General features: G+C 45.0%; 1 protein-coding gene across 9 annotated transcripts in view; it reads left to right on the top strand.

The window, feature by feature from the left end:
* LOC121557935 (RNA-binding protein Musashi homolog 2-like) overlaps positions 1-13,709 on the top strand; it is a 260,272-nt gene that overhangs the window by 56,224 nt on the left and 190,339 nt on the right. For all 9 annotated transcript variants that reach the window (XM_041871414.2, XM_041871432.2, XM_041871424.2 and 6 more), the window contains exon 6: positions 1,218-1,310. In XM_041871414.2, coding sequence (XP_041727348.2) covers positions 1,218-1,310 — 93 coding nt within the window. The remainder of the gene's footprint in view (positions 1-1,217; positions 1,311-13,709) is intronic.

Raw genomic sequence — 13,709 nt, 5'->3', positions numbered from 1 at the left:
TCATTCCCATTTCTCCACTCGGCACTCTCCAGAGACTGCTTTTTCAGATTCATGGATTCGGCCTGGGAATTTATTTACTTGAGATTGCAAAGATGCCTAAATCTCTGCTTGCACCAACACTATTTTATCCCCTAAACCAGGGGTAGGCAACTAGATTCAGCCACAGGCCGATTTTTGTCTGAGCGGATGGTCGGGGGGCCGGAATTTAATTATAATAATTTGCGCACTGCAAATTGACCACAACTAAGCCCAAAAAGAGATTGTACCTTGATTACATTGAGACACAATCACGTCTTTTTCTTTTCTTTTTTCGTATGAATAATTGGGAACAGATTTCCTAAATTAAACAAATTTTTAGCTGAAGTCCTGGTGATTTTGACAGCCTTTTCTGACCAATAAACTATCATCCAGCTGTCGACCCCAGCCCTAAGCGCTCTAGCTCTGAGCACTGACTCTGGGGGGAGAGGAGCGGAAGGATAAAGACTGTGCGTTGTTTTGTAACACAGACTCTCTGCACGACTCTCCCTCCTCAACCTCTCCACCACTGCTTCACAGGTAGAGCTTTTCAAATTTGCACAAATAATGAGACACGTTTGGTGTTGTAACTAACTGCACCCGCCTGGATCCCTCCAATCCCCCTGTGATCAGAGCAGAGCAGAAATCACTGAAAGTCATAAGCAACCCACTGTTAACCTTCACTCCTTTCTCCTCTCTCCTTTCCTCCCTCTCCTCTTCTCTCTCCTATCTTCTCCTCTCTCCTATCTTCTTTCTCCCCTATCCTCTCCTCTCCTCTCCTCTCCTCTCCTCTCCTCTCCTCTCCTCTCCTCTCCTCTCCTCTCCTCTCCTCTCCTCTCCTCTCCTCTCCTCTCCTCTCCTCTCCTCTCCTCTCCTCTCCTCTCCTCTCCTCTCCTCTCCTCTCCTCTCTTCTCTCTTCTCTGCTCTTATGTGTGAATGTAAAAGTTTCAAAGCTCAGTGTGTGGCCTTGGGAAGGACCGGCACAGGTAGTGACATTAGCGACAGGTGTTCCTCTGGACACGTCCCCACACACCCCAACAAACAACCGCAGATTTGCAGCTCACATGCTACACTACTCAACACTCTTTTCAGACTCAGCAAACGATGAATCTGGGCCCTTACAGTGAATGCTCTTGAGATTTGTTCTCTAAAATGCTTTCATATGTTGATCTCTTTTCTCTCTTATTGTTCTCTCCTTCCAGATGGTCACAAGAACAAAGAAAATATTCGTAGGAGGATTATCAGCGAACACAGTAGTTGAAGATGTGAAGCAGTATTTTGAACAGTTTGGCAAGGTAAGGCTTATTTGGAAATTATGTTCTCTTCTTGTCCTGGGTCGTTCAGGGGCTGGGTCATTTCAAGATAATGGACTCTAGCGGATGATGATGTTCTGTGGCACTCTAATTGGCAGTCAACAGCCTTATCAAGTCTTTAATAGAGAGCTGTGGTTTGGAGGTCTACGGACTCATTCCCTGGGATGTGGCTGGTTCCTACACTGGCTTTGGAGGCTGGTTGTTTAGATGAGTCTTCCCAATGTAGTAATATCCTGCTGCCTGTACCATGATACCTGTTTTGTCAGTTGTCAGCCATGTAGGGGGACTGATTCCATTGTCACTTCTAAAGTGTCCGTTTTAGCTTCTCCTTGGCATTGTTTGAATATTCTCCTTATTTTTCCAGAGATATTGGGGACAGAGCCAGGTTTTGATTGAGTGGCCTGATTTTTCCTGGCTCTCTAAGTCCCTGTTTAGAAAATTAATCCTTCCTTCCTTCCTTCCTTTCATTGAAGTAATCACTGATCTGACATGACTGGATTTGTGAGAGCTCAAATACTGGAGCTCTTGCTTTCACCTGTCCAATCGTGTTAGATCAGTTGTTTACTTTAAAGGTTCAGTGCAGTCAAATGTGATTTCCCTGTGTTTTATATATATTTCCACACTGAGGTTGGAATAATACTGTGAAAATGATGATAATGCCCTTTTAGTGTAAGAGCTGTTTGAAAAGACCACCTGAAATCTGAAATCTGAAATCTGGTGACATCACCAGGCGGTAAATTAGTTATTAGACTAATAAGAAAGAGAGTTTCAAACCTCTCTGCCAATAACAGCTATTTTTCAGTTTTCCCCTTCCCACTCAGACCACACCAACCAACAGCCCTAGCAAAATTCTTGCTTGAGAAATGGCTCTTTGCTAAGAAGCTATTTTTGTTTATTTTTTGACCATTTTAATTGAAAACAATCACAGTAAGGTACTTATTTGTTACCCAGAAAGGATTTGATATTGAGATGAAAACGGCTGCTTTGGACCTTTAAGGAATGGGCCACATGGCTCCTGTCCTGGAAACCTCTCGAGCTCAGGCTCTCCTGGGTTAGAGGAGGCCCAATCAGACTGACTGACAGAGAGGGGCTGGATCCTGGCCCCATGCCTCCCCCCACCCTCCCCTCTCCAGGTCACCAGACTGAACCCATGGCCGCAGGGCCACGTCTGTCTGCCCTGTCTGTCTGTCTGCCCCCATCTGTCTGCCCGAACTATTGCCCCTTCTGTGTGTGTGTGTTTGTCAGTGAAGAGTCCATCTGAGTGAATAATCCAATTAATTAGCCAGTGTCCTCTCAGAGAAATGAGAGCAGACCTGTACCAAGCACAGCAGCTGCGTTTTGGAGGGAAGAAGTCAGAAGTTAAGGGATGAGATGGATGGAGGGATGGATGGATGGATGGAGGGAGGGAGGGAGGGAGGGAGGGAGGAGGGGGCTGGAAGTGAGTTGTCTGAAATGTAAACTCTGGGAATCCATTTGCAGCCTGCTCTTGATGACTCCCATGTCAGCACTACTGATACCTGAGTGTGTGTTTATTCATGTCTGAGTGTGTGTTTGTGTGTGTTTTGTTTGGTGTGGATCCAGAATTAGCCAATTAGCAGAATGTGCTGCTGGCTGTGTGTGTGCTTCATGGGGGTAGGAAGCAGGTGGCGTGGGGCACCAGGGTCATAGGATCTGTCTCCTCACAGACTGTGCTGTCCCAGACCTAGCGGGCTGCTGTGTGTGTACGACTATGACAGAGTGCTCTCTAGAAGAGAGGCCTTTCCTCCCTGTTCCATGCGTCAGCCCCAAAGTGCATCTTAAGCAGAGCTGTGACGCCCAGGAGCCCTAGGCTACAGAAAGCTAGATGTACTGTACTGAATGAGTCTGTTTAAATGGACCAGGGACACTGCCACCTCTGTTTAGATACGGTCATCTAACCTTCAGTGATACACTTTGTATTGTCTTAATTGAGACCATAGTTACTGTCTTTTGGGATATTATTTGCATATGGTACTAATTAATCTCCTTCCTCTGTCCTCCAAGAGTAGTGCTTTATCAGCTAGCTAGCTATACCCAGTGTTATAAACCTAATGCAGTTTTCACAAAGTCTTGACAAAGTGAACAATGCTCTCTCTGGAATTTTACAGTTGGGGCTAAACAACATGGGGACGGCACAACTTAGATGATTCATCATCATGATTATGCAACAGGGCACTCTTAACCTCTACCAATTTCCTGGCATAATCTTCCAAATGAGCAGAAAAGAGGGAGCCCAGTCACTCCACCTCCCCCCTCTCTCCTGCGTTAACACCCAGAGCAGGCTAATTAGCCAGGCTTGCTAATGCTTAGTCATACGTTTGTTATAGTCGGTTTGGAATTTGTCTAAAAACAAAGTGCACTTATCTGGCTGAGCTGCAACAACTCCTTGTTGACCCCGCTCTGACCTCACCTGTCACCTGTCATCAGAGATACTGTACCTGGACTTTACATCGAGACAAACCGAGTGTTTAGTTTAATTTAGCCTGTCATAAACAACAGCCTTATTACTATTAGTTGTGGTTATATTATGTTTTATCTTAATGTACTGTTCTAATGTGTGAAAACATGACTTTATAGAAATGAAAAAAGACTTCAAAGCAAATCTAAAAGAACCTAAATCCAGCTAGAATTCAGTCTGACTTTTACCTCCACTCCAAAAACATTCTCTGCACAGTACAGCAGAGCCACAAAAGCTAAGCAGCGACCTAAAAGGTGAAATTGTTTAATATGGTTGAATCTTCAACTCAAGCTTTTAGCTCCCTCTCCCAATTCCCAGCCAGAGAAGGAAGCAGGGAAACAAATTAGGGATGAAAGAGGGATGAAAGAGGGAAGTAGACTCCTCATCTCCAGTCCACGGGATTAGATCTGTCATGATGCCCACCTCTGAGGCACCCAGAGCCTGTGTGTGTGTGTGTGTGTGTGTGTGTGTGTTCAATCCTAATAAGCACTCAGAATGCTCTTCATAGCCCCAGTGACAATGAGTGAAACTGATTCTCCTTGTGAAGATTGAAAACACAAAGCTGTCCCTGGCCTGACTGTCTCACCCCTCTGTGTAATTACAGTGAAGCTGTAGAGATTGGATCCTTGTTCTTCTTCTGCAGATGAATAGAAGGCAGAGGGCACAGACCAAAGACAACGTCCTCACACCCCTCATACTGCCCAGGCAGGATTTGAAATGAATATATATTCAGAAAAAAATATTTCAATTGGGCATTTTCCTTTTTTGTCATAATAGTAATTATTTCTTTCAACTAAGGTTATTTGTGGGATTGTGTTGATTCTGTCTTTTGGAGGTGAAAATGGCTTTGCTTCATCTACCTCACAGTCCCACAGTGTATCAGCTTCCCTCCTTACCCTTACCTCTCTTAACCTAACCTGGTCACAGCTTTAATGATGGCTTCTAGCCTACCTCACAGCCCCATAGTGGAGGCCTGTCAGCCTTTGTACTTAACCTAACCTGTTCACCACCTCCTCCACTGGGCCACATGCCAGCCCGACAACAGTTTGCTGTTTATTCCAGGGACTCCTATAGAACCAGGCTGTGAATGCCATTGTGGCTTTACCTCTAATACAAGGTTAACATGTCTTATGTGACTGGTTCACAGCACCAGGGAACTGCTTCTCTTTTAGCTGCTGTTAGCTCCTCTAACAGTTTACTGTGTAAATGATCTGTAAAGCAGGTTTGTTTGGTATCCAACGGACTCCTCCTCTGCTCTGTTCCACTGTGCGGTTGCAGGGCTGGGCTACTCTGTGATTTTAATCCTGGTGAAATCACCAATGGTTACGGCTTGAGCCACTAGAATAGAATGAAGAGAGAGAGAAAGAGAGAGAGCTAACTGAACCTGCCCGTTCGCCGGAGAGAGAAAGAGAGAGAACAAGACAAATTATTTAATATTCTCTCTGACCTTTGCTTGCTCTGCGTATTGGTAGTGTTTCCTGCAGTCAAGGGGGAAGATTTTTAAACGTTCACTTGGGAATTGGAAGTTATACTGCTGCATCTTGACGATGTTTTCCATTCTAATTCATGTCCTTTTTCTTTTTCTTGCCTGCGAGTGTGGTTCAGCCTATAGAGATGATCGGTCTTTCGGTACTAGCTTCTCGGAGGCTATGTGCCATTCAGAGGGTGGGCACTCCACCTCTATTGTATCCCAGCTCTTAGGGGCAATGTCTTCCTCAATGTCAAACCCTATTAGTCTATCTATGGGTAGTGCATATGTGGCTCTGGTCAAAGGTAGCGCACTATAAAGGGAATAGGGTGTAATTTGAGACTCAACCTGTTCCATGATTTTCATCAGGTCATTCGCCTTTCAATTAAATGGCCCCTCAAAGTCCACATTCATTCCCCAAACTCATTCTAGCCCACTAATGGCCATCCTAAGTAATGGCTTTCTCCTGAAAGTCCATGAGCTCTGAGATGATTTATCAAGTGAGGGGGCTGGACTGCAGGTCTGCAGGTCTTATGGATGTCGTCAGGATTGGGTCCCTTATGGTTTGTTATCAGCAATGATGAAATTCACCAAATGGTCAAATTCACCACCTATCCAGAAAAGTAATGCCAATGAACAAAATTCAGCACTCTTGTTATTTGATGTCGATATACTAATCCATAGATCCCCTGGTCAGTGGGTTTCATGGTCCCGCAGTCCTCACTATATGGTTTGGTGTCCATGTAAGGCTTTAGCCCAGTAAATCCTTCTAGAGCATTTCCCCTAGGGTAAGACGGGATTGCCTCAGAAGTAAGTCATTGGGTCATTGGTATAAAGCACCTGTAGGCCCTGTCAGTTCTACTCAAAGACCCAAGCTGTTTAAAGAAGATTGAGTGTTATTGAATGGATTGCTGGCACCTGCTCACTTGACTAAATCTCATATAGATAGCAGGCGACAATCTTTGGTGATTGGTGGGGAATGTGGAGTGAAGGAGGAGGTGTAGGGATGTAGAAGGAAGGAGGATGGCTGTTTGAAGCACACAAGGTAATGCATTCTTTGCTCTGAGATTGCCCACATTTTGAAGATTTTGTCAAAGGGATCTGCCAGAGCTTTGGATGAGCTCAACTTATCCGGCTTCCGCAGTGAGTCTCCTCCTGTCAGATAGCATTGGCTCGTATCGTCTGTCTCCCTGAAGGAGAGAACAGATTACGATCGGCTCAGGCATGTGCCAATTAAATCAGACCGAGGCGCTATTAGGATTTAAAGAAATAGGGTTCGTCCTCAGAATGGAACGTGGCCGTGGCATTTCCTCCTATCCTCCAGCGGCACGCGAAGCCCTGCCGAGATGGCCCCGGACTCGTAATAACTTTCCACTCGGGGGCCTATACCTGTGATCTTCAACCAGGGTAAAGAGGCATCCAAGACATCCAGCCTGAAATAAGCCTTCCCTGCCAAGGCTGCTCTGAACAACTGAAACGCCTGGTTCTTTCTCTTTCTCTGCTGCTGGGAGCCGGCAGTAAGGAACGGCAGGTGGCTGATTCTCTAGCGAAGCTGCAGAGAAGCATTCAGTAAACACAGGCTTGAGTGACGGGCTCCCTCTCAGGCTCCACTCGACCTCAAAAGTTGAGGCGAAACGTGATTATGGTGTTGTATTTCAAGGTATGGTGAGCAATGACCTTAAGAGTTGAGCTTTCTGTTTCTCTCCTATGGTTGTGTCTTTTACAGTTAGGATAGGACTAAGACTGTACAGAGATACCTGTGGTCGCCTCGAGTGGAGTAGTTAAGTTAAAATCAATATATGAATGCTCAGCGTGAAAATAGACAAGGCAAAATATGAAAAGAATATCACACTAGGATGCTTCTTAAGTCTTACACCCCCACTCCCCACCTCCCCTCAACATACACACAATCTGATTGTACAACCGCAACAGCATGGATAGTGCACGCTGGCAGCCTGTGACAGCTCATTTAGAAAAAAGAAAAACCACCGTCTCCCATTGGGATAACTGCCACCCACTCAAAACACTTTGAAAACACACTGTAAATGGCCTTGTTTTTATTCGTTCTCCCCTCCCTACCTGCAAGGTAGGGCTTGTTTTTGTATGTAGCTTGATGCAAAGGCTTAATGAAGCCTCAAAGGTATTGAACATCATATACAATTACTGTGCTTACACAGCGGAGAAGGAGTGTATAACGCACAGACTCACCCGGTGCAGCGCAGTGTGATGCTTCTCCAGAGCCCCAGCATTGGAACAGCTCCAGCACAGTCACGACTGACGAGTCAGACAGAGACTAAATGAATATTAGGAGTAGAAGTTCACCATGAAACACTCACTGTCAAGATCTTCTCTTTAGCTGAGTATAATTAATGTTAACAACAACAGTGATGGTCTGTTTTAATAGACATATACAGTTGAAGTCGGAAGTTTACATACACCTTAGCCAAATACATTTAAACTCAGTTTTTCACAATTCCTGACATTTAATCCAAGTAAGAATTCCCTGTCTTAGGTCAGTTAGAATCACCACTTTATTTTAATAATGTGAAATGTCAGAATAATAGTAGAGAGAATTATTTATTTCAGCTTTTATTTATTTCAGCTTTTATTTATTTCATCACATTCCCAGTGGGTCAGAAGTTTACATACACTCAATTAGTATTTGGTAGCATTGCCTTTCATTGTTTAACTTGGGTCAAACGTTTCTGGTAGCCTTCCACAAGCCTCTCACAATAAGTTGGGTGAATTTTGGCCCATTCCTCCTGACAGAGCTGGTGTAACTGAGTCAGGTTTGTAGGCCTCCTTGCTCGCACATGCTTTTTCTATAGGATTGAGGTCAGGGCTTTGTGATGGCCGCTCCAATACCTTGACTTTGTTGTCCTTAAGCCATTTTGCCACAACTTTGGAAGTATGCTTGGGGTCATTGTCCATTTGGAAGACCCATTTGCGACCAAGCTTTAACTTCCAAGCTTCAATATATCCACATAATTTTCCTTCCTCATGATGCCATCTATTTTGTGAAGTGCACCAGTCCCTCCTGCAGCAAAGCACCCCCACAGCATGATGCTGCCACCCCCGTGCTTCACGGTTGGGATGGTGTTCTTCGGCTTGCAAGGTACCCCCTTTTTCCTCCAAACATAACGATGGTCATTATGGCCAAACAGTTCTATCTTTTGTTTTATCAGACCAGAGGACATTTCTCCAAAAAGTACGATCTTTGTCCCCATGAGCAGTTGCAAACCGTAGTCTGGCTTTTTTATGGCGGTTTTGGAGCAGTGGCTTCTTCCTTGCTGAGCGGCCTTTCAGGTTATGTCGATATAGGACTCGTTTTACTGTGGATATAGATACTTTTGTACCTGCTTCCTCCAGCATCTTCACAAGGTCCTTTGCTATTGTTCTGGGATTGATTTTCACTTTTCGCACCAAAGTACGTTCATCCCTAGGAGACAGAACGCGTCTCCTTCCTGAGCGGTATGACGGCTGCATGGTCCCATGCTGTTTATACTTGCATACTATTGTTTGTACAGATGAACCTGGTACCTTCAGGCGTTTGGAAATTGCTCCCAAGGATGAACCAGACTTGTGGAGGTCTCAATTTCTTTTCTGAGGTCTTGGCTGATTTCTTTTGATTTTCCCATGATGTCAAGCAAAGAGGCACTGAGTTTGAAGCTAGGCCTTGAAATACATCCACAGGTACACCTCCAATTGACTCAAATTAGCCTATCAGAAGCTTCTAAAGCCATGACATCATTTTCTGGAATTTTCCAAGGTGTTTAAAGGCACAGTCAACTTAGTGTATGTAAACTGCTGACCCACTGGAATTGTGATACAGTGAATTATAAGTGAAATAATCTGTCTGTAAACAATTGTTGGAAAAATTACTTGTGTCATGCACAAAGTAGATGTCCTAACCGACTTGCCAAAACTATAGTTTGTTAACAAGAAATTTGTGGAGTGGTTGAAAAACAAGTTTTAATGACTCCAACTTTATGTAAACTTCCGACTTCAACTGTTTATATATATAGGGATTGGAGGAATGAGTGTGTAGCGATGAAGGAATAATGTATCATAGCTAGCTAATCAGTAAAGGCTAATCCAAAGTCTTAAAGATGCGTTATTAAAGGTTTTGTATAATTTCAGCCAGTAGTTTTTAAAGTAGCACTCACGAGCCAAAACGGGTCCCCAAAAATTGTTCACAATTGTGTACAACGTCATCCATTTCGTATGATATGTTCCAAATTCCAATTCGTACAATATGTTACAAAATAAATGTGCAAACGCTTACGATACCGTTCCATGTCTTTAAGGAACCAGAATGTGAGAACTGGTCCATTTCTGTCCCTCACTGAATCTTGTCTCATTTCTGCTTTCCATTCTTGATATACCTAGAGACTGTCATTGATAAATAGTTTCAAGTCAGTATAATTTAGATACTGTGGATAGACAGATTGCTGCATAGATTAAAATATTACGTACTGCAGATGTATACAGGCTGCTAGATTATATAGTAGATAAGACAACTTGGAAGCACAAGAGCACACACACACACACACACACACACACACACACATACTGTATTTTGGCTGCTGCTGCCTGTACGTGCTGTATGTAAATGTTGGTGAGCTCTCCTCTTAGTGCATGTTCTCCCCATAGGAGTCAAGTGCACGAGGAAAGGGGTGAAGGACTTGCAGACTGGTGCACTAATTAACTGACATGCCAACGCATTACCTGGGTTTTAATGAACTTTCAAAACCAGAGCCCTCTCCAAGGGGTGCCACTGCAGGGCAAAACAGTGCTGACACAGTGCTGGCCGTCAGAGTGGAGCTTTAAGGTGCAGCATACACAATGGGGAACGAACACTCAGGCTCATACTCCCGCTGCTCTGAGGAGAATCTTCCTGGGGTAGAGTATAGAAGAGAAGCAAGGTCGACAACCCTTGACTCTCTCAGTGTTGTGTCTGGTTCTGGGAACAACGTGATGTAGGGAACACAGGACTAACACGACCAGGGGGTGCTCTGACCGCGACTGGCCACAATGCCACATCATTGTCACACACATAGCATTTTTTCCCCCCTTTCAGTGGAAATTTGTACACAGACAAGTTAAAGCAAAAATGTAATTAGCTGCCTCTATCCCCTTCTGCTATGTAATGAAAGTGTGATAGAAAATAGAATTCTTCTTCCTCAGGCTATCCACCTCTGTTCCGTTATGAGCCAAGGAGCAGCCTTCTCCACCTCAGTACTGGCTCTGCTCCCAGATACACCCCATTTTAGATTTGATATGAAGAGATATTCACTGTTTATTAATACCACCATTATTTACCGAAGATTCTCTTTACACTCTTTAAAAAGGAGGCGGTGGCCCATTCATCCTCCTGTTATATTAGGGGTTCAGAATAAATCAGATCACTTAGTGTAGTTTCTCTCTCTTTGTTTTCTCTTTCTCTTTGCTTGTTTTTTCTCATTGTGTGTAAATGCTTTTCACATTTTCTGCCACTTGTAATTAACAATGCAACACGATACTGATGCTACAGCGCCTCAGAATGTCACCCTGATTTGTCATGCTATTGCCTTTTTAATCCACCAACATAAAAGACAGATTGCAAGTTTACACGACAGGATTCTCCAGTTGATCAACCTGTCTCTCTGGCGTTCCCCGGGAAACAAACGTCAATGAAAGAGTGAATAATGAAAGGAGAGGATGAGAGAGAAGAAGAAAACAGGCCTGACAAGCTTTGTAATTCCCCCCAACAGCAGGTGGTTGTCATCCATCTGAGAGGAGTTACAGACAGCTGGCGAGACTCCACGAGAGAGAGAGAGAGAGAGAGAGAGAGAGAGAGAGAGAGAGAGAGAGAGAGAGAGAGAGAGAGAGAGAGAGAGAGAGAGAGAGAGAGAGAGAGAGAGAGAGGAGAGAAGAGAAGAGGCGAGAGAGAGAGAGAGAGAGAGAGAGAGCGCACTGGATTCTCCAATGAACTACAGGACAAAATACAAACCCTCCGACCCAAAAAGGCCTGTGGTGTAGATGGTATCCTCAATGAAATGATCAAATATACAGACCACAAATTCCAATTGGCTATACTTAAACTCTTTAACATCATCCTTAGCTCTGGCATCTTCCCCAATATTTGGAACCAAGGACCGATCACCCCAATCCACAAAAGTGGAGACAGATTTGACCCCAATAACTACCGTGGGATATGCGTCAACAGCAACCTTGGGAAAATCCTCTGCATTATCATTAACAGCAGGCTAGTTCATTTCCTCAGTGAAAACAATGTACTGAGCAAATGTCAAATTGGCTTTTTACCAAATTACCATACGACAGACCACTTATTCACCCTGCACACCCTAATTGACAAACAAACAAACCAAAACAAAGGCAGTCTTCTCATGCTTTGTTGATTTCAAAAAAGAGAGAATGTGTGTGTGTTGGGAGGACAGGTTGGCAGGGGAGCTGGTGGTCTCTGCACAGTGTCACCCTTTCACCCCCCTAATGCCGCTCTGCCCTCTGAGGTTGGCACTGCCCACTGGTGATTGACCTTTGACCCCCAGCCTGATAGCTAGCGCTCAGAAGCCCCTGGCTCAGTGGAGTACCTCTGCCTGCCTGACAGTTATAAAAGATGCCTGGTCAGAACAGAATAAAGATCACTAAGGCTTTTGTAATCCTTTGTAATCCTCTGTAGTCTCTGCCTTATGGGAAAGCGTGTTGTCTTAACTCGGATACAGCGACTGAGGGACTAGCGTAAAGTCTGAGAAACACCACCTGTTACAATGGGAAAAGTGTGACTAGATATAAAGGCAGGTTAACTGAAAGTATTATGGACATGCAGTAAGACTACACCTACGTTGAGACTAAATAAATAAAGATAAATTGCCCCTGCATCTCCTCCTCCTCTCCAGACCTTTCATGTCTGTTTAGGCCCATGACTGTCTTCCTTTATGTCCACCCTATGGAACGACAGAGCTCTGTAGACTAACCAGCACCAGTCCATCTTTCTGTGTACAAGTGTCTGTGGGGGGAAAACAACATCGACACTAAGAGTGTCCGAACGGCGACTAAATCACTCGCAGCAGGAGGTGGCTGAGAACAAAGCAAAAGGCCCTTTCATTCCCCTCAACCCCCAACTTCTCCGACCTCTCCCAACCTCTCCCAACCTCTCCGACCTCTCCCAACCTCTCCCAACCTCTCCCCTCACCCTCTAACCTCTCCCCTCACCAGCCAACCTCTCCCAACCTCTCCCCTCACCCCTGACCTCTCCCAACCGCCCCCGACCTCCCCAACCACTCCCAACCCCACCCCTCACCCCCCAGCCTAGGAGACAGGGGGAACCCTTAAGAAGACAATCACAGGCAGGGGGAGCCCTTTAAAAGATGCACACAGGTACAGGGAGCCCTTTAAAAGACGCACACAGGCAGGGGGAGCCCTTTAAAAGACGCACTCAGGCAGGGGGAGCCCTTTAAAAGATGCACACAGGCAGGGGGAGCCCTTTAGAAGATGCACACAGGCAGGGGAAGCCCTTTAAAATACGCACACAGGCAGGGGGAGCCTTTTAAAAGACGCACACAGGCAGGGGGAGCCCTTCAGAAGATGCACACAGGCAGGGGGAGGGCCTTCAGAAGATGCACACAGGCAGGGGGAGCCCTTTAGAAGATGCACACAGGCAGGGGGAGCCCTTTAGAAAACGCACACAGGCAGGGGGAGCCCTTTAAAATATGCACATGGTCTTCAGGCTGGTCAATAGACTGGCTCACAAATCCTATCTTGAATAGTTACAGTAATGGAACGATGATAGAGGGCTGGAACGATGGTTCATCACTTGTTCTCACAACTTCTTGCAACTTTGACCTCTTCCTCCATTTGTAGTATCTTACACATATTTTTTTAAGCTGAACTTATTTTCCTAAAACATCCCTCTGGCAGGCCACCTTGTAAACAGCCACAGCAACATCCCTCTCTTTTGACCCCGCGATTTGTAAGCCCTCCTCTTCTCAACCCTCGCTCTCTTTTTTGTCTGTTTGGGCCTCGCTAGTCATCATATTTAGTGTTCTCTTGGGACTGGTGCAGCCAAGAAGATCTGTATGACTGGAACTTATCACCACCACCACATCTTCCATTATCATTTTAATCGATTCTCCTAAAAGGCCCTAATGCATTTAGCTGTGTAACCACTGCGCAGCTCATTTTGTTTTACAAGTTCCCTGATAATCACAAGCCGCCGGTAATTATCTTATTGAGTGAGCCCCCACTCTTTTCCTCGTGCGTGTGTGTGTAACCTTTGTGTGCATAACATGAGCGTGTGTGTGTGTGTGTGTGTGTGCTTGTGTTCTACACAGTGTTATGCTCCAAGGCCAGTGTGGAGCAAATTGTTTCTCTAATTGCCAAATGCTTTGAAACTCCTCGTCCTCCTGCTGTTGGGAAATGGCCCTTTTAGAGAGAG

This window comes from Coregonus clupeaformis, chromosome 5, assembly GCF_020615455.1.
Source record: "Coregonus clupeaformis isolate EN_2021a chromosome 5, ASM2061545v1, whole genome shotgun sequence".
Taxonomy (NCBI): Eukaryota; Metazoa; Chordata; class Actinopteri; order Salmoniformes; family Salmonidae; genus Coregonus; species Coregonus clupeaformis.
This window is presented reverse-complemented; position numbering and strand designations above follow the sequence as displayed.